The sequence below is a fragment of the Fusarium falciforme genome, chromosome 1 (genome assembly GCF_026873545.1).
Source record: "Fusarium falciforme chromosome 1, complete sequence".
NCBI lineage: Eukaryota > Fungi > Ascomycota > Sordariomycetes > Hypocreales > Nectriaceae > Fusarium > Fusarium falciforme.
The window spans coordinates 1,506,377-1,530,346 of NC_070544.1; the positions used below are offsets into that span (position 1 = coordinate 1,506,377).

The 23,970-nt window shown below is 54.9% G+C and overlaps 4 protein-coding genes across 4 annotated transcripts; 1 reads left to right on the forward strand and 3 right to left on the reverse strand.

Annotated features, from left to right (window-relative positions):
• Window positions 1-3,854: 3,854 nt before the first annotated feature.
• On the forward strand, window positions 3,855-8,129 carry NCS54_00039100 (IPT/TIG domain-containing protein; the record flags this gene model as incomplete). Its single annotated transcript, XM_053146043.1, has 3 exons — window positions 3,855-4,481; window positions 4,539-7,913; window positions 7,968-8,129. The coding sequence occupies 3 exons, from the start codon at window positions 3,855-3,857 to the stop codon at window positions 8,127-8,129; spliced, it is 4,164 nt and encodes a 1,387-aa protein (XP_053002018.1).
• Window positions 8,130-9,629: 1,500 nt separating this feature from the next.
• Window positions 9,630-11,120, reverse strand: NCS54_00039200 (Hypothetical protein; the record flags this gene model as incomplete). Its single annotated transcript, XM_053146044.1, has 1 exon — window positions 9,630-11,120. One exon carries the CDS (start codon window positions 11,118-11,120, stop codon window positions 9,630-9,632), a length of 1,491 nt encoding a protein of 496 aa, XP_053002019.1.
• A 1,718-nt stretch (window positions 11,121-12,838) lies between these two features.
• NCS54_00039300 (Developmental and secondary metabolism regulator veA) lies at window positions 12,839-14,501 on the reverse strand (the record flags this gene model as incomplete). Its single annotated transcript, XM_053146045.1, has 2 exons — window positions 12,839-14,259; window positions 14,351-14,501. The coding sequence occupies 2 exons, from the start codon at window positions 14,499-14,501 to the stop codon at window positions 12,839-12,841; spliced, it is 1,572 nt and encodes a 523-aa protein (XP_053002020.1).
• Window positions 14,502-22,090: 7,589 nt separating this feature from the next.
• On the reverse strand, window positions 22,091-23,067 carry NCS54_00039400 (Hypothetical protein; the record flags this gene model as incomplete). The annotated part of the gene is made up of 3 exons (XM_053146046.1): window positions 22,091-22,550; window positions 22,602-22,894; window positions 22,945-23,067. 3 exons carry the CDS (start codon window positions 23,065-23,067, stop codon window positions 22,091-22,093), a joined length of 876 nt encoding a protein of 291 aa, XP_053002021.1.
• Window positions 23,068-23,970: the final 903 nt, after the last annotated feature.

Here is a 23,970-nt window from a genome sequence, read left to right on the forward strand (position 1 = left end):
CGCCGGGGGTGGACCGTTCATGGATGGAGGATTGATGAAACTTTGGTGGTGGTGGAGGAGGATGAAGGAGGTCCGGTATCGAAGTTGACGTTGATGTTAACTGTAGTTGTTAGTCAAGCCCAATGGATAATACGAATATGAGCCGGTAGAATCGTGATCGAGGCGATAGAGATAGCCGACGTCGCATCCTCGCGTCCGGATCCGAGGCAATAGCAGAGTTGCAACGGACAGCTTTCTGGGCGGTGGCAACACCATGCTCTCACTCGTTCAACTCTCCTGGGCGTTGAGGCTGCAAAGACGCCCCGGGCTAGTGTCGTTCGGGAGGTTGGCGAGGTATGTGTGTAAGTGCGCCTCATGGGTAGGGATCATATCGCAATCTCTCGGATACGCAGAGAGCCCACGGAGATCTGCCGGGCGGGTTCCATTGTGGCTCACCGGTCAAGAGTGAGTTCCAAAGGACAAGTCGGTCTCTCGTCTCGTTTAAACGCCCATGATTCGATCTTGGCGATGGCGGTGTTGATTGTTGGTGCTTTACTATCTAGATGTGCTCAGCGATCTGGACCCAAAGGCTGAGACATTGGTAGCATGTTCTTGTGTAATTAACAGGTCGTGTAATGGGAAAGGAAAAAACGGCTCGTGTCTCAGACTAAAGGCATTTGCCGCGTGTCTCTGGAAGAAGAAAAGGGACGACATTGACAAGAGACATCTAGATAGCAACGCCAAAGAAGCGGTCTCGAGACGCAAGCTGAAGACATTCTCGTACGCCACAGACAACGGCTGCGAGCGATGAACGCTGACGGACCAATCTTTGTTGAGATGTTCGGCGTCTATCAAACATGGGCAACAAAGACGTCTCCGAAGCAAGGGCGCCAAGCCGCGCGCAGAGAAGAATCCCGAACCTGGGACGCCCGCACGTTGTGGCATGGCAGGATGGAAATGGATGGATGGGCTTTGATATGTGATTGGCTCCTCTTACGCCTTTGCACGACGTGAGAGGGACACACCATCTCTTTTGCTCCCGCTGCAGCTTGGCTATCAGGAATGGGGTTGTATCAGAAAAGGGACGCAATGAGGCTATACGCAAGGGGGGGAGGGGCAGAGACAGCATGAGTGTGGTGGCGGTCCCGAGTGGCGGCCTGTGGCATTTGATATCCCGCACCAAGAGTAGAAGACAAAAGGGTCTCGTTTTCCCGAAGAGGAGAGAGTTTCGCCATGGCAGCCAATCTACCAAGGCAGAGAGATAAGAGAAGAGCAAAGAGGGCTTTTGGGCGCAGAGTGTGTCAGACTCTTGATTAGCCCTTGACAACCTAACACAACCCCCCCTCAGGTGTGAAGCAAGCTATGGAACCTACGTACCTGAACTGAACGTCCGAGAGGGTTCCAGTTCTGAGAGAAAACGTGGGATGGCAAATGGACATTGTGTCCTCATCGAATGAGATTCCCACCCTCGACAAGACAAGAAAACGTCACTGTCATCAATCCGTCCGGCGGATGACACGGAAGGCCGAGAGATTCATGACCAGGGCCCAGCTTGCAGTTTGTTGAGTTCTGGAGTTACGTCCCCGATTTCCTCTTTGGGACTCCTACTTAGGTGGGCGAAAAAGCCTGGGGAAAGCTGGAGAAGGCTCCCGGCTGAAGAGTTGCGAGGGGGCTGGTGTGTTTGAACTGGGGCTGGTGAGATTGGAGAGAGGGGGCAGAAACGCCTCTCGACAGACACTCGCAATTGAGGCTTGAATCATGGTGATTCGCCCCGTGTTAGTCGGTGACTCCAGGGGAATGGGAAGGGGGAGTGAGAGGCGATCCATTGGATCTACAGGGTCTTTGGAGGGTGGAGGATGTCTCCAAACCCAGGACAAGTGTGTCTCAAACTCCACTTGCGCACAAAGATCTGTGTGTATGTGTGTGTGCGTCACGGAAGAGTTTCCTTGGGAAGAAGGAAAGAACAAGAAACAACACGGTGGCATTAGACGGGAGGCACGTTGATGTCCACGGGGATGCCCGGGTGTCCTCCTGATGGATGATGTTCCCGTGCGAAGCGCCTCGGCGGCGTCGCGTGCGTGCGAGGTGTGAATGGTAATGGCACCGAGTGCACGGCAGCCTGCACTAACAGGGCTCTCGTAGTTAGGTACCATTCGACTCTGTTGGCACCACCTCTAGTGTCGTAGCGCTGTACCATCCAAAAGCTAAGGTACGGGTGAAAAGTAATCAACCGGGAGTCTTGACATGTCCATCCGTCGGTGGCCGGAGGCCGAGATACGCCGTGTCCTGGCGGTTGGGGAAGTAATCTTTGAATTGCTGCTGTTGTAAGAGTCACAGACAAAGCTTGCGTAATACGTGAGGCCTCGCTGGCTGTTGTGCTCGATACAGGGATTGATGAAGGAGCCCCCCGCTCTCAGCAATTTTTGTAGAGCAGCAGCAGTTAATCTTGCTAGCAGAGATGAATGAGTGTCATCAGGGCAGCGAAAAAAGATGGCCAGATGAGATTGGCCACCCAATATCCCGTCGGAGCTGCCCAAGCAAAGTACCGACCTCCTCCTATTGCTCGGGGGTCCATCCAGATTGCGTGTTTTGAGTTGTGTTTATCAATGTCGGTCTGGCTCACATTTTGTCTTTCGCCAATGCTAGGGCATTATCAGTGTGCAGCAGCGACAGCAGGCAGTCGAATCCAAAATGGATGGATGTATGTACAGACACCCAGGTTCAGACGTGCATTGGTACCTGGCTGCATCACATCCATCCTTCAGATTGCACCATGAAGTGGCCGGTCTGTCTCTGCGAGGGAGAAAAGACTCGACAGAGAGGGACCGGCGCACAGCCCCGAGACGTGCGAGACCGGACTTTAGCACCGTGCCCGGTGGCCTGCAGCGTCCCAAACTCTCTGTGCGAGGTAAGCCTCAACCGCACTGTCCAGCGCCGAGAACGGACCCACTGCCAGGCCCTTTTATCTGCGCCTCCAAGTACCTCGTCCCCCCCCGCCACTGGAGGGCCAAGCGAATCCACTCTCCTCCCAAGGCGTGGGATACACGCACGCACACTTCAAAACTCACACCAGGGGGAAGACGAGACGGGGAGACGAGACGACCACTCGACTCTCTGAAGAGCATTTTAGTACATTACCAGCACGCTGGCCCAGAAAGGTTTAGCCGCCCACCCGCGGAGCGCCCAGAGAACCAGCCAGAGAGACCGGACGTCTACCACCTCCACTCTCCTCAGCTAGTTACCTCTAGCCCTGTCTGTCGCATCGACCAAACCAAACCAAACCCAACCCATCTTCGCCTTTCCATCGCTGGACGACTTGTCCTCGCTCTCTCCGCCGCGAACTAGCCCTCACCTTCTCCTCCGAACAAACATCGCCATTTCGACATCGACTCACCTCGTCCTGTCCCCAAAACCTGCCGCCTTCGCTGCAGGGACGGACTTCGACCAGGGGGTGACGACAGCAGGCGACCCTGACCGTCTCTTTTTTCCACTGACCGACCTACCTAACCTACCGACCTGCCGACCGTGCCCGCCGTGTTCGCGTGCGTCTAGGGGCCCGTCCATATTGCACTGCACGTCTGCCCCCAACAGTCAGTCACGGACCTGTCTCGACAACGATCAACGCCGCTGCACCCGACGCTCTTCCTTTTGGAGCCGGATCCTTTTCAGCAACTCTCAGCAGTCCCACATACATATCGCATACGGGCAATTATCGATACTACTACGACCCGTGCCGATGCCTTTGACCCTCCCATTAAACCCCACCGCGAGACACCGACTATAATTTGCGACGCCGAAATCAATTACCCTACCCAAACACCACGACCCTCACTTGGGCTACGCCTCCAGGAAGCCCCAGCCTTCGTTCGCTGGTCATGACACCCGCTCCAACCGGCCCCGGCAGCCCTCTCATCGCAGGTGTTGCCATGTCGGGCGGCGAATTTGGCGATTTTTCCGATGACGACCTCGGCGCCAACAACCTCTTCGATTTCTCAAACAGCCCAGATACGCTCCAGACACTCGAGTCGCTCGGCGGCGACCCCAAGGCCTTCCTCTCGCCCCAGGATCTGACGAGGGGATCCTTTGCCGACTCACCAACCGGCGGTTATTATCAGGATTCCTCGTCCGAGTCTGCATCCTCCAAGCGCACCGGCAGCTCCACATCCTCAAAGACGGCCGTCAACGCGGCTATCACCTCGGCCGATGCCCAAATAGACGACCTGGATTGCAAGATGGAATGGGGTACGACGTTTACTGCTTTCCCCGACGATGACAGCCCTTTTGAGTTTGGCCGCGATCAGATTGATGGCATGTACAACTTCGAGCACGATGACCACTTTTTCGACCGGACAGCGCCGTTTGAGGCGTCTAGTAGCCCCGACCGGGTTACTGCTGCTCGAAATTCAATCACCTCACCAACCATGCCTACTGCAAAGGCTAAAAGTTCGAGCAAAGAAGCAACGCCTAAGAAGAAGTCCCAGAGCCACCACAAGGCTCTCTCAGTACGTACATCACTGGTTGTTTCATCGTCGACTTCGGACGTTACTAACAGACTGAAGCAATACTCAGTATCTTCAGCTATGAACGGTCTGAAGACATCAACTTCACGCGAAGTGTCACCCATGTCCATGTCCAATGGTGCTGTATTGAGCCAGGGCGGATCGCCAGCGGCCATGTTCACTTCACCATCCCCCCACGCAGTTGATTTTTCGAGGGCTGTCAATAGCTTGGGTGCGCAACCCTTGTGGCCAAACAAAATGGACGTGGCGGCACAAGCTGCACCCGATGTCTTGCCCACAACACTTCACTTTGGCGGTCAGATGGGCCAGACCGTACCAATGCCGCAGCAGATGGCGATGGCCACGCATCCGAATTTTGGTGGACGGTGCGAGTTGAAGATCATGCCCACACCCCTCAAGTCAAGGGTCGAGACTCAGATTCCCATCAAGATGTTGCTCAGCCCAGTCCCACCTGGCGTTAACAGGCTTCACCTCCCAGCTCACACAATCTCAAAACCCAAGCTTCTCGCAAAGCCAAGTCCTGAGAAGTCCCCTGACATGCTTGAACTCTACGTCTCCTTGGTGTGCACCAGTGCCATGGAGGGCCCTGGGATGAAAGAGAACGCACTCCAGCGTGCCGCCTCTCATCCCCAAGGCTATCTACCTCCGTTGGATGACGAGGAGAACTCGCCCCAGAACGGCGGTGATGTGAGAATATGTCAAGGATGTATCACCAGAGAACGCAAGCGCGCAGCTCGGAAAAAGATCAAGAAACCTGATGAAGAGAAGCTCTGGAGCAAAGACGAGGAGCGCCGTGTAATTGTGTTTAACACGGCCGAGGTCAAGGAATGGCAGTCTGTCAGCGGAGTCATGATGGACGCATCGGTCGTTCCCGCAGGCACTATGCAAATCGATGCACCAATGCGAATTGCCTGCTATTGCCGACACCACGGCGAGAAGCAGGGGTTCAACGTCATCTTCACCATAAAGGATTACCAGGACCGTGTCATTGCCCAGGCCATGTCTGATCCTATTATGATCACAGACGACCACAAGACGCACCCGATGACAACACAGCTTACTGCCCACCAACAGCCCCTCCCGGATGCTCCTGTGACGACCGCAGCTCCTCAACAGGCCATCGACAACCTTGGCCTGATCCCTCCTGCCGCGAACAACTCGTTCCGCATGTCGCCATCGACTGGCGATCTCTCAAGCATGCACCGCAACGGCCAAGTTTCTTACCAAGCCTCATCGGGCAAGACAACACCGACTGGTCGGACACTCTCACGCCCTGCATCGCCAACGTTGGGAGCCCCCTTGGCTAAGAAGAGGAAGTCGAGCGCGTCAAGAGTGCCCAACGGGCTTGCCATGACTCGTATCGACGATACGACGCCCTCGCCCAGCTCTCAGGTGAACAACCAGATGGTTACTGCAACCTCTCCCTTCTCGTCGAATTTGAGTGCCTTTTCTCAGGGAGACTCTCTGTTCCAGCAGAATGGCCTTGCGCCATTTGCTACCAGCCCTCCCACCCCTAGCAGCAATGATCAACCTGGCTTCTTCCCTAGCAACCGCTCTGCTAGCATGGACAACATAGCCGCAGCACAGCTTTACTCAGCGCCTGCATCAGGACATCCAAGCCGTGCCCCCAGTCCGAACGGGCTTAGGAATGCCATCGCCCTTAACCCCCAGAACCAGTTTGCTCAAACATTGACTAGCAGCTTGTTTACCGTCCCCATGGGCATGAACCAGACGAGGGCGTCCCCCGTCATTCATAAGATCATCCCCAACGAGGGTCCCAAGACTGGTGGAATCGAGGTGACGGTTCTGGGTGCGGCCTTCTTCCAAGGGCTCGAAGTTTGGTTTGGTGACCAGAAGGCTACTACCACTACCTTCTGGGGCGAGTCATCACTGGTCTGCTTGCTGCCGCCATCACCTGTTGCTGGAGCTGTCGCCGTCACTTTCAAGCATCAGGCAGCGCAGGCTGCACAGGTTTACCCGACGGGCAAGCAGCCGGCAATCTTCAAGTACATCGATGACAATGAGGACAAGCTCATAAGGACGGCTCTCACAGTTCTGGGCCAGAAGATGTCGGGACAAATCGTTGACGTCAGCGATCTTGCGAGGAGGATCCTCAACGATGGCAACTCGGGCTGGTCCGGTGGTTCATCAGGTGGCTCGTCTTCTGGCGGCCAGATGATGGGCAACACCTTCAACCATGCTCCCAACACGCACCTCGAGTCACAGCTCCTGAAGTGCCTGGATCTCATTGACCTTGATGACAGCACGCACAGGACCCGCCTGGATCTTAAGAGGCCGACTGGCCATACTATGCTTCACCTCTCATGCTCCCTCGGCTACCATCGATTTGTTGCCGCTCTGCTCGCGCGTGGCGCCAACCCTGACGCTAGGGACAAGGGTGGCTTCACGCCTCTGCACCTTGCTGCAATCCACAACCACCCCGAGATTGTGCGAAGGCTGATGATCAACCGCGCGGACCCCACAATCAGAAGCTTGTCTGGCCTTACCGCCGCCGATGTTGCTCAGTCGCGTGCTGTGCTACGTGCTATTCGCCGTTCTGAGCGCCATGTCCGATCTCGCAGCAGCGGCGGCTCGCTCCATAGCAAGGCTAGCAGCGCCACATCTCTGCGGTCTCTGTGGGAGCCCATGACCCAGGTCCATACTCACGAGGAGCCTGTCTCGCCAGATTCGAGCGAGGAGAGCCCTGAGTACACATCAGGAGACTTTGAGGATGAAGACCCAGATGAGCACGTGTATCTGAGCATGAGAAGATCAAGTGGCTTCAGACAAGAGAACGAGCGGCCAAACCTCCGTCGGCGAAAGACTAACGAGCTGGAGCCAGAGATGGAGCCTCCCGCAACGGCCATGGCAGCTGCGTCGGCAGCCTTGAAGGAGCACTTCCAGCAGCAGCTCCATCAGTTCCAGCAGTCGATTGCTCTGCAGTTCCAAAACCTGCCACACTTCCCTCAGATGCCCGCGTTGCCCAACATGCCTGACTATCAGGCACCATTCATGCGCCGGGTTCAGCAGTTCATGCCAGGAATGGCAGCACCTCGCACGGACAATGAAGACGGGCAGCCACAGCGATGGTGGGACTCGTCGTCCAAGACCACGGCAACGGCACCCCCGGCGTACGATGAAATCTTCCCTCGGGAAGACCTCGACACGAAGCAGGCGTCTGCAGCACAAGCGGCCGTTGAAGCCGAGGCTGACATGAAGTGTGCTGCTCTGTACGATCAGACAACCACAACGACTGAGGCGGTCGAGGTTCGTGAGACATGGACGGAAGAACCCGGAGTTCTCAAGATTGGCCGGAAGAACGCCATCACCAAGGAGCAGCAAGAGCAGTTCCTCAGGGCTCGTGAGGTGAAGCTCAAGAGACTCAGCAGCGATCGCAACCTATTCTTCATCTGGGTAAGTACCATGCAACGACACCCGATCCTGAACATGAAGCTAACCAGCGTCCAGATTCCTCTTCTGCTCGTAATGGTCTGTGCCATGGCGTACAGCTATTTCCCAGGCCTTTTTACCTTTATCTGGGCCTTTGTCCGGTCGTTCTACCAGAACGGACTCGACAGGACTCAGCAGCTGATTCAACAGAACCTGCCAGAGCGGGTGGTTGAAGTCTAGCAAGATTCATCATGACGGTGTTTGTCTTCATTCTTGACTAATAGATTTGAGGCGTACTCTTCGAAACGACTGGCTTATGGAGTCTGTTTTCCGCATACTTACTTTTTTACTCTGCTTTACTTGCCCGCCACGGCCGATATATTGCTTCTCAACATTTCAAACTCGTCATTCGTTTAGACCACGAAAACAAGCAACGGGTCTCTCAGCGCATGACTTTTTATGTGTTTACTACCTCCTTTTTTTTAACGACGGTCGGCGGGGCAAGTCAACGGGGAAATCAACTGGGTGTTGAAACTTTGATGGGTGAGGAGCCCATGCTCGGAAAGGTGTAGTGGATGGAGAATAGTCCCTCAGATTGAGGCTGATCGGATCGAGCCTGTGATGGCGAGCATGGGGGGATCTTCTTGAAACCAAGCTGGTGGATTGTTCATACGGACGGTGGGAATAAATGGGTGGACAAGCAGGTATTGTTATGGAGGATCAAGGGTGTGTTTTGTGTATTTCTGGTTATGGGTTCTTGAGGGGAGCAATGAACGGATGGATGGGAGAAGAAGGTGGTTGTTGTTGTTGTTGTTGTTGTTGTATAAGGATAAATGCCAGCGCAAAAGCAAACCAGAGGAGAAGAAGGGTGTACTAAGCAGAACACCCGTTGTTGGTTTGCAAGTCATGTATGTATGTCTTTGTCAGTATGTACATAGCAATCCTATTTGTGGTAGGCATGGGAGGCATGCTTTGCAGATAGGTAGTTACTTGGGAATATCACAGGTATCAAGTAAGACTCGCCCAATCGTGATTCATTCAGTCTCAAGTAAGACTCTTGATCGTGACCCATAAAGATGACATGACAGTAGACATACCCAACCAGAGGCACTTACAACAGGGACAAGACGTCGTCAAGAGTAGATGTGTCATTCATTATTATCAACATGCCAGATTTGAACCCAACGCCCCTTATTCCCTTCCTTACTAGTCCCTTCCAAACCGAGCGTATTCACGCGTACAAGGACAAAGGACCGTTGTACCCCATTTGCCCGAATATCAAATTGACATCCATGCCCTTTCCTGTCCTTTCCCTTCCTTGCCCATCCAAGCAAACCCCAGACCCAGATCCCATTCATTGTCCGAATAAAACAAAACCCAAAGATCAGAGCTTCGTCCAAACAGGTGAAGCAAAGAAAAAGAGACGTTTCAAAACCAAAAAGTGTCATGTCGCATGTCCTCATGGATATCTCCAGCATGAATACAGTTAACAACAACAACAAGCCGACGCTCAAAAATCCAAAAGCAACGTTGTTTTGTGTGTTTGTCGTCATCAAGAATGAGAAAAAGAACAAAGTCGTGGCCGCATGAAAAATCGTCCATCCTCGGTTATCGAGACGAAGAGTCGAGACTCTAATCGTTGTCGTCTCACCATCACTCCTTTTCATTGTCGTAAAGATCCAGTGTGCTTCCCATCCATCACAACTCGGCAGGGTCGATCTAACATGCCAGTGCTGTCAACTAGTAACTAATATGCACTGCTGGGGCAATGTTCTCGGCATCCTCGTCGTAAATGGTGAACTTTTCGGGAATGTTTGGCACCTTGGGGATGCCCCGGTTGGCGTTGGGCGCAACACGGAGCGCTTCGGCAGCACTCCGACGTGATCGTAGAACTCGCGAATGCTGAACTTCTTGTAGTGGCTGTCTAGAATCATCTGCACTACGTCGAGAAGCAGCTTCAGTCCGACGGTCAGGTGAATCAAAGGAACTCCGACCATTGCCGCCAGGTAGGTGTCCGAGGACACGGCGGGCAAGGGTGTTGCGCTCCTTGCTGGATCCATGAGGCCCCGAAACACTTCGTCGAGATAGTATGGCTCGCCGAGATGCCACATTCCGTAGCTTGGGAATCGCAATATCTCGAGACGCCGATTTGCGTAGTTTCTTGTTCGGGGTAGGCGGATCTCGGTCCACCTCATCATCCTCGTCGTCAGAAGTCGAGTCAACTGCTGCTCTCTTGGTTCCCCTAGAAGAAGCACTGGCTGGCGACTGAATGGGGGAGTGAGATCGAGAGGCTGATGGTGTCACTGACCGAGAGCGAGAGGATTTCCGGGTCGGCTGAGGCAGTTGAAGATAGTCCCGCGAGTTTCGACCAGTGGGCACAGTAGGAGCTGGCGCAGCGCCCTTGGGAGTCGGTGGTGGAACAGCTGCAGGAGCTGGGGGAGAGAAGAAGCCACAGGCGACAAGCTCCTCATAGGTGGCAGCCTGGGGATCATGCTGAGGTGAGTGGTTTCTGTGAAAGTGTCGAGACTTGGAGGGCGAGGTAGGGTTGGTGGTTGGCGTAGGAGGCCGTGGAGTGCGAGCTCGAGGAGTTGGTACTCGGGATACTGGTGGGCGAGGGGCCAGGTTCTGAGGCGTGGGTGCTCGAGACAATGCTTCGAGGATGCTTGCCGAGGAAGCCGGAGTAGGTGGCTGAACAGAGGAGTGAGAGGAAGATTGGGCGGAAGATTGAGAAGAGCCAGGAGGAGGCTGTCGAGTAGACTGAATAGCATGAGACGAAAAGAAGCCCGAGGCCATCAAGTGATGATAGTTGGCGAGGATCTCTTCCCGACTCGGCATCTCATCCCTCTGAGGCTCCTCAACAGGTTTCTCCTCTCTGGACCTATCATCCCTGTCCCTCTGTCTTCCCCTCTGCTCCGAATGATCCCGCTTACGGCTTCTCTCTCGCCTCCTAGAGCCTCTGTCATCCTCCCCATCCTTCTTGAAGCGCAGTCGGCCTCGCACGCCGTCCCATACCTGGCCCAGAAGCCTTTTTTGCTTCACCTGCTTGTCCGCCCAGTCGTCGCTAACCGGCCGAGGCTGCGACCGAACGCTCGAGGAGACTGGACGCTCCAATGCGGCAATCTCATCGGGGCCCATGAACTGAGCTGGCGGTGCTGCCGAGGTGCGGTCGTTCATAGAACCTTCATGGAAGCGGCTCGCGCTGAGCGCGCGGCGGGTTTTCGGCCGACCCATGCGGTGCTGCTGCCGCCGTTATCTTGGTCGTCGTCGTAGAGATGTAGTTGAATATGTGTAAGTTGTGCATGTACCCAGCGAGGGGAAACCGTTGCAGTCGCGGGAAGAGGACGAGCTGAGTAAAAAACTCTCTTTTGGTCGACCTTCTCAAAACGGATTGAGAATCCACACACACAAGAAGTAGGAAAAGTGGCTGGCTAGATAACACAATCTGGGGATGGGAGAGGAGGTGAATCGTCAAGTAGCAACGGGGCATGCTTTGTTGATATCAACGGCGGGCACACGTGAGATTTCACCACGGCAACCAGCAGTCGCAGCGGAGCGTAGCGTAGCTCAGCGCAATGCTAGGTAGCCAGCGAAAAATGCAGGAGCGGGGGACCCGCGACCCGCGACCCGCGACCCGCGAGGTACCGACGTACCTGCAGCAGTAGCGAGCGAGACGAGTGGACTTGCTCCTGCTGGCACACAGACACACGGCCTGGAATGGGAAGGAGGTACCAGGTTACATGGCCGCCTTAGTAACCGTCGGGCTACCCAAACGGGAAATGCAGCTTTTGATGCTGCACAGCGACGGGGAAAGCAATTTATCTGAGATGAAGAAGGGGCTCGTCTTTTTTTCGTTTCGTTGGAGCCTCTCGGGAAACATCGTAGCCAGGTCCTTGCTTCAATTAACAAATGAGTCCAATGTACTTGAAGCGATATACCTTGAGCCGGTTGCTGTATCATCACATTCCGCCTGTCACTGACCGCGCATGGGTGCATCAACCGATGATCCGATGAGACAGTCTCAGACATCTTGCAAATGACTTCTGCATGCTTATCACAACCCCGGAAGTTGCGACACATGGCAGCACTCACCCGTAGTAAACCACGGCTCAGCATATCTCCAATGCACATCACATTTCTCACTCTGCATTGACGGCACACCAAGACGTTTTGAACCCTTGTCAATAAACTACCTAACCATCCATACCAGACACGAAAATCCCATTTGTAAACCCCAGCATAATCTCCAGTTTCCATAACAATAAATGACACTCGGCGGAGGCGGCACAGCATCTTCTACACAGAGACCCTGCCCTGTGCTCCAACGTTGGAGAAACGTCTCTAGTTGTTCCAGTACCCATCCATCCATGGGCAAGTGGCCTCATAACCAGGAACAAGCCACCCAGTGGTAATCAACGTATTTTGTAAAAAGAGAAGTGTGTGTGAAATCGACAGTGTGAGGAGACGGAATGAAACAAGTAGATAGATAGATAGCCAATAGGAGATGAATAAATAGTGTGAAATGGTGCGTGTTTGCTAAAGAGGATGCCAAAGTAAAGTAAAGTAAAGTAAATTGAGTGACGTAAAGAAATGACAGGTTTCGTCGTTGTTTGTTTTCAAGTGTGCGTCGTCGTCATAGAAAGATCGAGTCCTTCCTGCGATCCAACGTTAAAGAGGGTGGTGTTGTAAATGTGTGTGCGCGGTCAAAGATATTCATGAGTCCCAAACAGAACTCAAAGCTTTCCCTAGTCATCGTCCCATGGATGCACTGCCTGTTCCGAGGCCGAGAGAAACATCACTTGCGCCTGAACTCCTGAACCATACCGCTCATGCGTCCCATCTCTTCCAAGTGTCGCCCGGTGATTAGAAATACACAGCACCAGAACGCCAAGCGGCGCCAACCAGCCAAAGCCGTCTGATCCCATCACCCCAAGTCGCGCGCATCTGGGTATTTACTGGTATTGGTTGAAAGTAACGACGCCAATCTTGCCATCAGCTCGAGAGTACATGCCCTGATCCGGTTCAGGTGTCATGCCGCGGTGGTTATTGCCATAGTGGGGGTCAAGCTGTCTTTGACCGTTGTGCAGCGGCCTTGTACTTTGGGAGAAGACGCTGTCGTGCTTGCGCTTACCTCCGATCAATACTGACGGCAGCTCAGGAGCAGGGTCGGTCTGTGCCTCGATGGGAGGCAGCGGCGAAACCAGCGCAGCAATCTTGAGCGAGGGCAGGGAGATCTGGCTGTGCATTGGCCGGGGAGGCTGGGCAGCAGCAGGCGTAGGAGGATACGATGGTTGTGAGTCTCTTCGGTTGTGGCCATCGGTAGAGTATACTGAAGGTGAGGGGGGAACGTAGGTGCTGTTGGATTGCCGTCGATCATAGGCGTCATGCTTCATTGACGGCGCAGGTGAAGGACAGGCCGGGGGAAGGTTCCGGTTGGGGAAGGCGTATGAGTTCTCGGGCTTGGGGTACGGTGACTGGGCGGACGGAGGATACGGGCCAGTGGCCGAAACTGGGGTTAGCTGCAAGCCGGGCTGCGGCGCATACTGGCGAGGAGTTGGGTATTGCGGCGCAGAAGGGTCGCCGAAAGATAGGTGACGCGAGCCGGAAGAAGCGGGCTCGTATGAAGGCGGAGGTGGAGGCGGCGGCGGGTATGAGTCGGCAATCGAGGGCCGGCGTGATGCATCATGATACGGAGCACGGTGCTCGCTCGAGTTGCTGAGAGATCGGGCTCGAATACTGTTGGGGTCCTCAGCTGCCGGTGTAACAGTCCTTCGGCGGCCATAATCCTCCTCTCGTCGGTCGTAGCCACCATTACCGCCGTTGCCACCAGACTTTCCGTCACGCTTCCTCATACGGACGTCCCTGCGAATTCGGACTCTGCAACCCTGGTCGGCAACAGTCTTGCTGAGCTGAGTACTCTCCATCAATCCGGGAAACTTCTTGGCGCTATACACGCTAAAGGGCTCCGTCTTGATCTCCATTCGGAAGTCGACACCAGGAGGCAGGTCGCCATCAGTGGGCTCAAGATCGAAATCCTTCTCCTCCTTGGTCGTCTCAAACAGGCTAAAAGTCAGACGGTATCGACCCTCGTGGCGAACGGACAGGTCGGGGAAGATGAAGTATCCGGCTTCGGTGGGACGGTCGAGGTATGCCATACCAGAGGCGGGGACACCGGTCAAGATGGGTGGGTTGTTGGCGGCAGGAGTTTGAACACGGCCATGGGCAATCGGACGGGCATGCTCGAGACTGGCGTAGAGGAAGAAGTTGGCGTTGTAGTCGAAAGTGATATCCTTGCCCTCCTCAACTGTGGGACCCTCAATGATTCGGAGCTCGACAACGGGAGGAGGATCAACAGGTCGTCGGTCGCTGTTGGCTATTGGGAGTCAGCATGCAAGAGACCATATTCGAAAGGCGGACAGGGCTGATGAGAGCATTTCAGCCATTGCCGCCCAATGTCAGCTTACCCTTCATTCCAGAACCGCAAGCACGGGCACGCTCTGGTTGTTGCAGAACCGTCATCTGATACCAGAGGCTGCGGTTTCCTCTGGTGACACGGTGGAGGCGAGCGATGGTGTCGCGCCGGGCGTTGAGGGGGATTGCGGAAGGAGTAGCCATGGTGTCGGTTATCGGAGCGCGTATGTGCGCGCGTAAAGGAACGGTTTTGGAGAATTCGATGTGAGAATGAAGCCTATCCCGAGGACTTGGTCAGTCACTCAAACGGTCGACGGTTTATGCGGGCGCCAGAGGAGAGCGGGTATGCATGCGAAGCCAAAGCCCAAGGTGTTGAAGAAGTTTAAAAAGCGTTGATATTATGCGAGCGGGACGAAGCGAGTAGGTGGATTCGCCCGTTGGGATGTGTGATCGAGACTCACCCTCAATGTGAGACGCCCGAGTTCAAGGGTCACGGGTCGACTCGAAAGCGTGGATATGGATATGGATATTCGAGATCAATTCAAGTCAACTCACGGGCGGAGGGCGACGACCGTGATTGAAGTGAAGAGGGATTCGTGCCGGCGGAGGAGGGAAGAAAGAGAGAGGCCTCGACGCGACACGAAAGGACGTGCTAAAGGGGTGTGAAGGATTGGATTATGGAACCGGGGGGAGGAGAGGGAGAAGAGAGGAAGAGAGAGGACGAAAGTGAGAGGCCGGGGGCGGAGGCCGTTGAAGAGGCAGATGGAGCACACAAGGCCAGTAGTGTCTTCGGCTAGCAGGGAGTAGGAGTAGAGGAGCCAGGCCCAGGACCAGGACGGGCAAGACGAGCGCGAGCGAGAAAAGTGACAGGCTTTCTTGAACGGGAAAAAGGTGGCTCTTTGTCGGCGCTGGACTAGCAGTTCAGCCAGTGGAGCAGAGCAAGCCCAGTAACGCTATTCCCGTCGGTACTGTGCAGATGGAAGCGAGTACAGTGTGTTGTGTTGTCCTCTCCAGTCTAGTCCAGTCCAGTCCAGCTCAGTCTAGTCACAGGTGTCTCTTTGCCAGCAGTAGTCGATGCTGACGATGATGACAACTTCAAATGCAAGGTCTGTTGGTTCGGGGAATGAGATTTCGCAGACCTTGACACAGAAGGAGGGGGCCCCCTCGGGTGGATAATTAATGAGACGAGGTGTGCTGTCGGGCTCTGGCAGGGATATTGCCTACCAGCCAACCTACCTACCCATCGCGATGGATGGCTGAAGAGGCCCAGGAGCCTGGATTCGGTACACAGCTGACTCGAACGCCTGGGCAGGTCCGGGCGTGGCAGCTTCAGCGCCCGACCCTGCAATCCCATCCATTGGAGGAGGGCTCGGGGCCCCTACCTAGACCACTGAGACCGCCCGAGGGTGGGATCGTCCGGGGGGCTGAACAAGCCCGCCAAGCAGCGAATGGGGTTCCATTGGCTGGCAGTTCGCAGGTCGGGGGCGCCCGCGGGGTGAAAAAGGCGAGGGACGGAGTCCACAGCCAGGGAGACGGGAATCGATCGATGCCCTCCCAACTGTTCCGTTGCGTTGTTGGTTGTTCTTCGATGCGTTGAAGCGAGCGAACGAGAGGTCCAGGTTCCCGGCGCCGCCTTTCCCTACCACCCCCCTCCCCTTCCCCCCTCTCGTGCCCCAGAGTTTTGCCATTAACTAGATTTGCTGCTGTTTCTGGAATTCCAGTTTTTACCAGTTCTCCTGATGACGGTCTCGGTTGATTGTTCTTTAGAGTTTGGAAGTGCCAAGAAATCCTGGTAAGATATTCCATCTTGGCAGCTTTCAGCTGAAGGACGCCATCAACGTCTCTCGCACGTTCCGGACATACTGTGCTAGACGCTCAAGTAAAAAATACAACGGCAACGGTTGAGAAAAGGAGATGAGGTGAGGTGAGGATTGCGTGTAGATCCGGCCCGGGCTACAAGGCACAGCACAAGAACCGCAGCCATTCAATTCAAAAGACAGCACCCAGAGCCAGCAAAAGTGCAGATACCGTTGCAGCATCGGTAACGGCAAGTAGCCAAAAAGGCGAAAAGCTCCGGGAGATGGAGAAACGAAGCGGATCATGTAACAGTGCGACAGGGACAGGGAACGGCACAGTGGAAAGATGGCCAAGGGACGAGGGAAACAGCCTTTTGACAGGGGTATCGGAGGGTTTTGGTTGGCTTGTTGGGACCAGGATCCCGAGAGACAAGCCTCGGTGGTGTTAGAGCATCGAGGCCAATCACGCCTCTTCGGAGCACTGCCAGCGGCTTCTGAGTGGCTGCCACTCTGTCGTCTCCTCTCGTCTCGATATCCAACCTTGCAGCCGAGCACGCGACGGCGCCGCCAAGACCCGGCCTGACTGGCTCTCCCGCTCCCTCCCACCCCACGCCCACAGCCCATCACAGCTCATCACAGGCCACCGCCTCCGTCCACCAGGCCACGGGAGGAGGCGCTAGCCGGGTACAGGGGCTGGCGGGTGCAGCACGGGTTGCAGAAGCGGCCGGGCCCTGGCTGGACGCCCCCTCGGTCATGCCAGCCAACAGGCGTCGGCCGGGCTGGCACGACTTGAAAGCTGTGTCTATCCATCGCAGAAAGAAGCAAAGAGAAACGAGCACGTCCCGAAAGAAGCAACAAGAGCTGACAAGAAAGGCAGGGCAGGGCAGAACGAAAAAGAAAATCTAGAAACGGGATTCTACTCAGGCATCTGGACGATATGCACATCATTTCATTGTTTGACAACTATAGCCCCTCTCTGTCATCCATTCATTCATTCACCATCGGCTGGACGGACGTTGGATGTCTCATACGCAGAGGCAAGGAGAAAGAAGGTCTCTCTGTCTCTGCCCTCGGCAACTAACCAAGCTTAGGCGATTCTCCATCAGAACATGACATGCCTACGTGCGCACCGTGCTATCTATCTTCAAGATTCCCCTTCTCTCCTTCCCACCTGACCCTGGTCCTGCTTCTAGTTATCCTCCGGGTCCGTCTTGGCCTCCGTCTCCGTCTCCGCCTCCGCGTATGTACATATGGTTTCTGGTCTCTCTTTATCTGGTGGACGTCATTTCATCAGAGAAACCCGGCCACTGGACAACCCTGATCGTCTTGGGGACCTTTCCTGACCAGGAATGGCGCATAATCGAGTCCCAGTAAAATCGTGCTAGCGAGCTGCTAGAGACGCGGGATGCAGGACCCGGTGCGCGGGAATCCTCGAGGCCGGTCTTGGGGCTAATCCGCATCCGTCCTTTTAGTCCATGGGCTAATGTCTTCTCTTTTCTCACTCGCTCCCGTCACTAGAATTCAAGCAGAAGCAGAATCTTGCTCAGACCTGTTCCTTCCTTCCCTTGATGATCATCCCCGCCCCGTACTGTGCTAACCCGTATCTTATTTGCACTGTATTTCTCGACTTTCGAGATCGTGGGTCGTTGTTGAAACAGTCATTCGAGTATCCATGTCACCATTTTCACTCTCACGACGTCAAGCTATCATCTGCAGGTCGACGTCTTTCTGATATGGTTTCAGTCAGAGTGCGCATTTGACAGCCCGCTGCTGCTGCTTCTGCTCCTGCTTGTTAATGACCTCCTTGACAGGACTATGATTGATGCCTTCTGCAATGCGCATGCAACGATGCAACGAGCTAACGTGGGAGGTGTCAGGGATTAGCCTCCCTACATCCCTCTCACTGCCCTGCCCTGCCCTGCCCTCGACTAGGCCAACTCCATGTCATTGTTCCGTTCCAGCCACGCATCCATCGTCTCTCTCTGACCACGCTTCGGTACCTGAGAGACCCTGTCCCGTCGCAACCCTGCGCCTGGAGAGGACGACCAGACTTTGTGGCTGCAGTCAACACGCATCGCAATCCCGCTGCTTTCGGTTCTCGTTTTGCGAGATACGACAGGATGGTTGATGGCCATTCAGATCTGTCTGTACCTGTGCCACCAAGTTGAGTTGCCAGCCCATGAACACTGTGTAGTTGGTCGACTTCGTGATACTGCAAGTGAGCCATCTGCACTGGGTGGCTTGGACTCAAGCAACAGCCTACTACTATGAGTACTGGGCAGCAGCTCAATACTCCGTCGTCGGCATTCGGCTCTCAACATGTCTTGAATTCGGCCTGCAGAGGAAGCGCACTGTCGTTTCAGCTAGAGTCGGCTCGGGCCCTGTCTAATCTCAAGGTTCGCGGCTCCAATACCGCACTTGGAGCACGTTCATTCATAACGATCCCTCCATCCACCCATCCATGGGTGTGCAAGCACCAATTATCCAGGCGATCTAAGGCGGGGCAGGTGTTGCATTACCCGAGCGAATTCTCCGGCCATACGGGGCCTCGAATCAGACATTGGAATTCGCATTTACCCTACGTATTCACGACGACAGCTATTCTTTCTCTTTCGCTCTCCGTCCTCGAGACACTCGCAGCAGGGCAGAAAACGCTGATCGGCTGCCTCGTAAAAAGCCTATCTCGGGCAGGGTCCCGACTCCCTGGGCGCGGCGCCTGCGCGGACCCTTTGGCTGGCTCCCTACGTTCCAACAGCAATTCTCATCGTCTCAGCCTCTCAGGGTCACGGCAGGCCCCTACCCTGCACTGTTGGGTTGGTCAGGTCATGAGGTGGCCTCCAGTTTTCCTCATTCCACGGTATTGCCACTCCAGGCTCCCTGCAGTCCACCCGGAAAGGGTCTCCCAGCTGCCCTTCTCCCGGGTCAAGGAGGGGGCTATCGATTTGCCTCCTCAGATCCGAGGGACGGGCCGGGTGGGACGAGGACAGACAGTTGGCTCTTTCTCCAGTTTGCCGGTCATCACCAACAGCCTGAGCAAACGCAACGGGACTCATCTGGTGACCCGCAGAGCCCTCTCAACTTGGCAGAGGCAAATCTTGATAACCTGTCGACGACCCTTGCCGGCAGAGATGACCGCAGATTTGAGCCTCCCCCTCCCCTCAGATCGTATTCATCAGCCCGCTGAGGCGACCGTTATGCCTCGAGATGCTGCTGTGCGCCACCAACAAGTCACCCTCCCCCCCTCTCACTGCCGTCCATATCTCTGGAAGACGGAAAGTCAGGACTTACGGAATGCCGAATCGGGTAACCAGAACGTCACGCGGTCCAGCTGCCTGGCTTCCTGAATCATGTTCAAACAACAAGGTTTCCACAAGGCTGGGTGCTAAGCGTTGACCGCCGAACTCGCCCGGACAGCATTCCAACTCGAGATGATTTCAACAAGATGGCGTTTTGGAGCGGTACGTGGGTTTGTGTTCATTTGTCCCATTGCCAGGAAGAAGACGCTGCTGAAAAGCTCACCAAGTGTCTAGGATGCATTCGTATGTCTCATTGGCTGCTCTGCAAGTCCGCCACCAACAACATCTCACCTGGTGGCTGCACTTTCAAATTGCTTACAGCCTTGGCTAACTCAGTTGTTGGCCCTCACATGGCGCAGCATGGCACGGCTTACCTCTCGATCGGATACTGTCCTTTCTTTGTTCCCGCACCCAGGACCAAGGCTCGAGTTGCGGGTGTAGATTCGCCAGAGACCGCCCGCTACACGCCACAATCCAGTTGCTTATGCTGGCATGTCCCATCATGGTCCCGATGATGACTGGTTGCGACACGTTCCCCTCCTTCAGCCGCCAGTGTCTTTGCCTCTCATGGCATAGCCAAGGAAGAAGAGTGAAACCAGCCTCTGGTGTGATGGTGGGCGTGTCTAGGCTCTCGGAACCTGAGAAGCCCAGCGCCATCGCTGCTGTGTCACCATTGACTACCCATGCCCCAGGTTTAGTTCATCTTGGCGCATGCGACCACCGAGATCTGAATGGACCGGATGGGCAGCGATCTCTGCCGATAGGGCTCTGGGCGGCATCTGCGTCTACTGACAGACTTGGGTTGACACACCCACAGATATCACATACAAGATGGGCAGCCAGCAGCACAAAGACTGACAACCGTCAAACTGCTGTTGACTGTTCACGCTGGGACTTGCCTGGGCACACAAGAACCAAACTCACCGGCATCTTGTGCACTCGATACTGGCTCACCGAGTTCAACTGCCCCAAACTTGCCAAGAAACAAGCCATGGCTGACAAGCAATGCCCATCACCACATGCTTTTCTTCTGCCGTGCGCCCCTCTCACCCTCAGCCTCACCCCCTGTTGGGCATCGCCGAGCACTTTTTGCTCGAGGTTGGACGGCATCTCTTGTCGATCAGCAAACATGCAGCACTATCCTGCGAGCTGCGGCCGTACCGCACATGGCTGTCTCGGCCTTGTGTGCCCTTATCCCCTACCTACATGATGCAGAGCGCGCGTAGCCCGTGTCTCATCATGTCAGGACGTTTGAACGGCCGTTGATGCTGCGCCCCTTTTTCTCTGTGACCATCTCGTGTGGTAGCTCCAAGTTGGATTCGTAGAACCTGCCACACACACGTCTGTCATAGGAGTGAGGCTCAAAGCCCATATGTGCATCCGAGTGGTACTTGCTGCAACTGCGTCTTAGACGTCTCTCCCAAGCTGCAGCTGCTTCTTAGAAACACTTGGTAATTGTTGTCTCTTCCGCAGCCGTGGACCGTCGCCTTTCTCCCCTACCTTAACCTGAAGGAGACAATTACCCGTGCTCCTGGGCAGAAATGGTATCGATACCGTCCCCCTGGGAGAAAAAGCTCTGGTCGGGATGACGTCGGAGCTCTCCCGCGGCCTTCCCCGGAATCACCGCCCGGGCTAGATCTACCCTCTCTTGGCACGTCAACCTCCGCGCCTTCGTAGTCTCCGGGCTTCACCGTGGGATTCCTTTTCAGCAAGTCTTCTTTTTCTTGTTCACAGTGGATTTCACACGTTCGAGCCCACGTGGGCCATGATGCAGCTTCCTTCTTTCTCCTCACCTCTAATGCATGTCTCAACAGCCCGCGAACCTGTTTTCCCCTCCCTCGCGGCGGTAGCGCCAAAGCCACGAGTCGATATGTGACGAAGCTGGGGGGAGGGCTTGCTGAACAATACGGAGTAGGGCTTTATTGACGCTCACCCTAGGTTAGCGTCGGAGCTCAACAAAAGAGCTTACGATACGCAGAGAGAGCTCTCGTCTCTCTGAGCGGGCTTGACATGGCGGCATGTTCTGGCCCGCCTCTCAAAGTGCTGCTTGGCAACAAGAGTGTCTCAGGTTAGAAGAAGGAGGCTGGCTGACTGGGGTTTGCATATTTCTTCCCTTGTCACGGCCGCGTGTTCAACGTTCGTGGAAGGGCCTCGATGTGCGTGGAGTGGGTTTGCGGCTTGCCTAGGCCTTGTCTATGGGGCGATGGTGGCAGAGGCTGCTGGTGAGTGAGCTATTCTAGAACTGACAGAGCGAGGGATGGTGAGGTTGAGAGAAGGGAAGGTTACCGGGTGGACATGACGATGGGTGTCGATGTGTATGCGAGAAGACTGTTAATTGATCGAGTCAGAACAGTTACGAGCAGCTAGGGACTCTTGGAGTTGAGGATGTTTGTTTATTAGACATTATGGGTGACCAACTTAGCAAGTAGCCAGCAATCAGCGGGTATCCTGCTCCCGTCCAAACGAGGGTATCTCAAAAGCAACAGCTCAACATGCATCAAAACACAATTCCTTCCACTTAATCTCTCCCCCTTCCATTACCAACATCCCCATCTAAACGAGTGGCTTCCAACCGCATTATCCTATCTCAAGCACCGTGGGTGCTTTCACTCTTCCCCCTTTGCTATACTACTCTGGGTTCCAAGTGAAGCCAGCCATCATAGCAGTCAGCTATTGTAGCATCGCTTTTTTTGTTTCGTCCTTAGACAGCAGGGGTAGCCGCAGGAGCAGCAGAGACAGGAGCCGCAACAGCGGGAGCCCTCTTCTCGGGGAATACGCCCTCGCCAGCGTTGACACGGCCGTACTGGGTAAAGTGCAGGTTGAGGGCACTGTAGTCCCACTTGCGGGAGAGGAACAGGAAGGCAAAGGCGAGGCCGGGGATCATGAGGAGATCGAGGATGCCGAAGAAGATGAAGCTCTTTGTCACGCTGATCTGGTTGCCGCCGTCGGCCACACCGAAGGCGATGGGGTACAGCAGCCAGAGGAGGTTGAGCCAGCCTGCGAGCATGAGGTAGTCCCGGGTCAGGTTCAGGCGGCGGGCAGAGGTGCGGCCGACGTGGAGGGTCTGGAAGGCCAGGAGGAGGTAGGCGGCTGTGCCAAAGGCGAAGAAACCCCATTTGTACGAGGTGGCCGTGTAAGCGGAGCAGAGGTATGAGATGACCCTATTCACGTCAGCTATATATCCTCTCCGTCAGGGGGGGAAGTGGACATACCAGATCCAGGCGAGGAAGATGTTGAACACAATGGTAGCCCAGCTAACACCGCTCAGGAGACCCAGGGCCAGGATGACTACGGGGAATGCCACGACCCAGTTGATGTACTTTGCAAAGAAGATCTGGTACGAGGCGGCGTGTCCGCGGTTGCGCTGCGTGGGGATGACCGAGTAGGCGAGGCCAGAGGCTATGGCGTAGTATGTGATTGTGCCGACGAGGAGGCCAATGGTGAAGAGGTAGTGGAAGATCTTTTCGCCATGCGGAGGCTTGAGGCTCAGGGCGAAGAAGATGAGCTGTAGGTGTTAGTGATGTTGTTGTAGTATGTGATATCTGAGGGACTCACGAAGGAGAGCAGGTAGACGGCTGTCACTGCCCAGAGCCAGTCTGATCCGCCCACCGAGAGGTGAGTGTCGCCCGCCTGGGGGTTGATGTTGAGGGCGTCGTTACGTGTAAAGATGACGGCCATGGTTGACTTGAGGTTGATAGACGTTCACGATATATTGTACTTGTCGATTTCAAGTTGAACTGCTTGATGATGATCGCATGTATATCTGTTTTGCCTCGAATAAGAGTGAAGAGAAAGGAGAAGGAGGCAAACAAACAACGTCCCATCCCCCTCCTCTTATACATCTTCTCTCATCTCACCATGACGCACCCTTCCAACATCTCTCCTCAGGAACTATTCCCACCCCAACAAGCTTGAACGCATCCGTCTCATCCCATTGGATGAGTAGTCTTGTCCCATTAGGCAAGAAATTCGTGCAGCATCTCGTGATGACAAGTGCGGGAAAAGAGAGCTTTTGCAATTCTGGACTTCGTCTCGACTGGGCAATGACGTGTGAGAGTAACAGACGAGGTAGAGGGTACATGGGGGCAAGGCTGTCGATGCGGCTGGCCTCGCATGGGGGTATGGGGGATCCATTAATCAGCCCTTAACTCGGCATTGGATAGGTTGATGTGACTGGAAGCCGAATATCCAAGATCAACCGAGTACCGCAGATTAACAACAAGGTCCGGCACCACCGGGAAGCATCTCCTCGCCTGTTTTTTTCGGTTACCCTTGAAAAACCTGGCGTTATTCTCGCTTGAACAGAAAGAAAAAATTGATCTATCCAATGCAACACCTCAATTCCCACATGTCATGCCATGTTGGAACAAAAACCTCCGCGGGTTCCGGATGTGTCATGTGTCGAGCCCTACGGGAGCTAAAGAAGAAGCATGGGGCTCTAGCGGCTTCCATCGTTCGGGGAGAGACATTTCCATGTCGAGACATTGGATCAAAGTCGGCGGGTGGTTGACGTCAAGGTGATTACATGCCCAGGACTAGACAGTCAAGTTGTTTCGACTCATGGCGATATAGGGTAAGTCT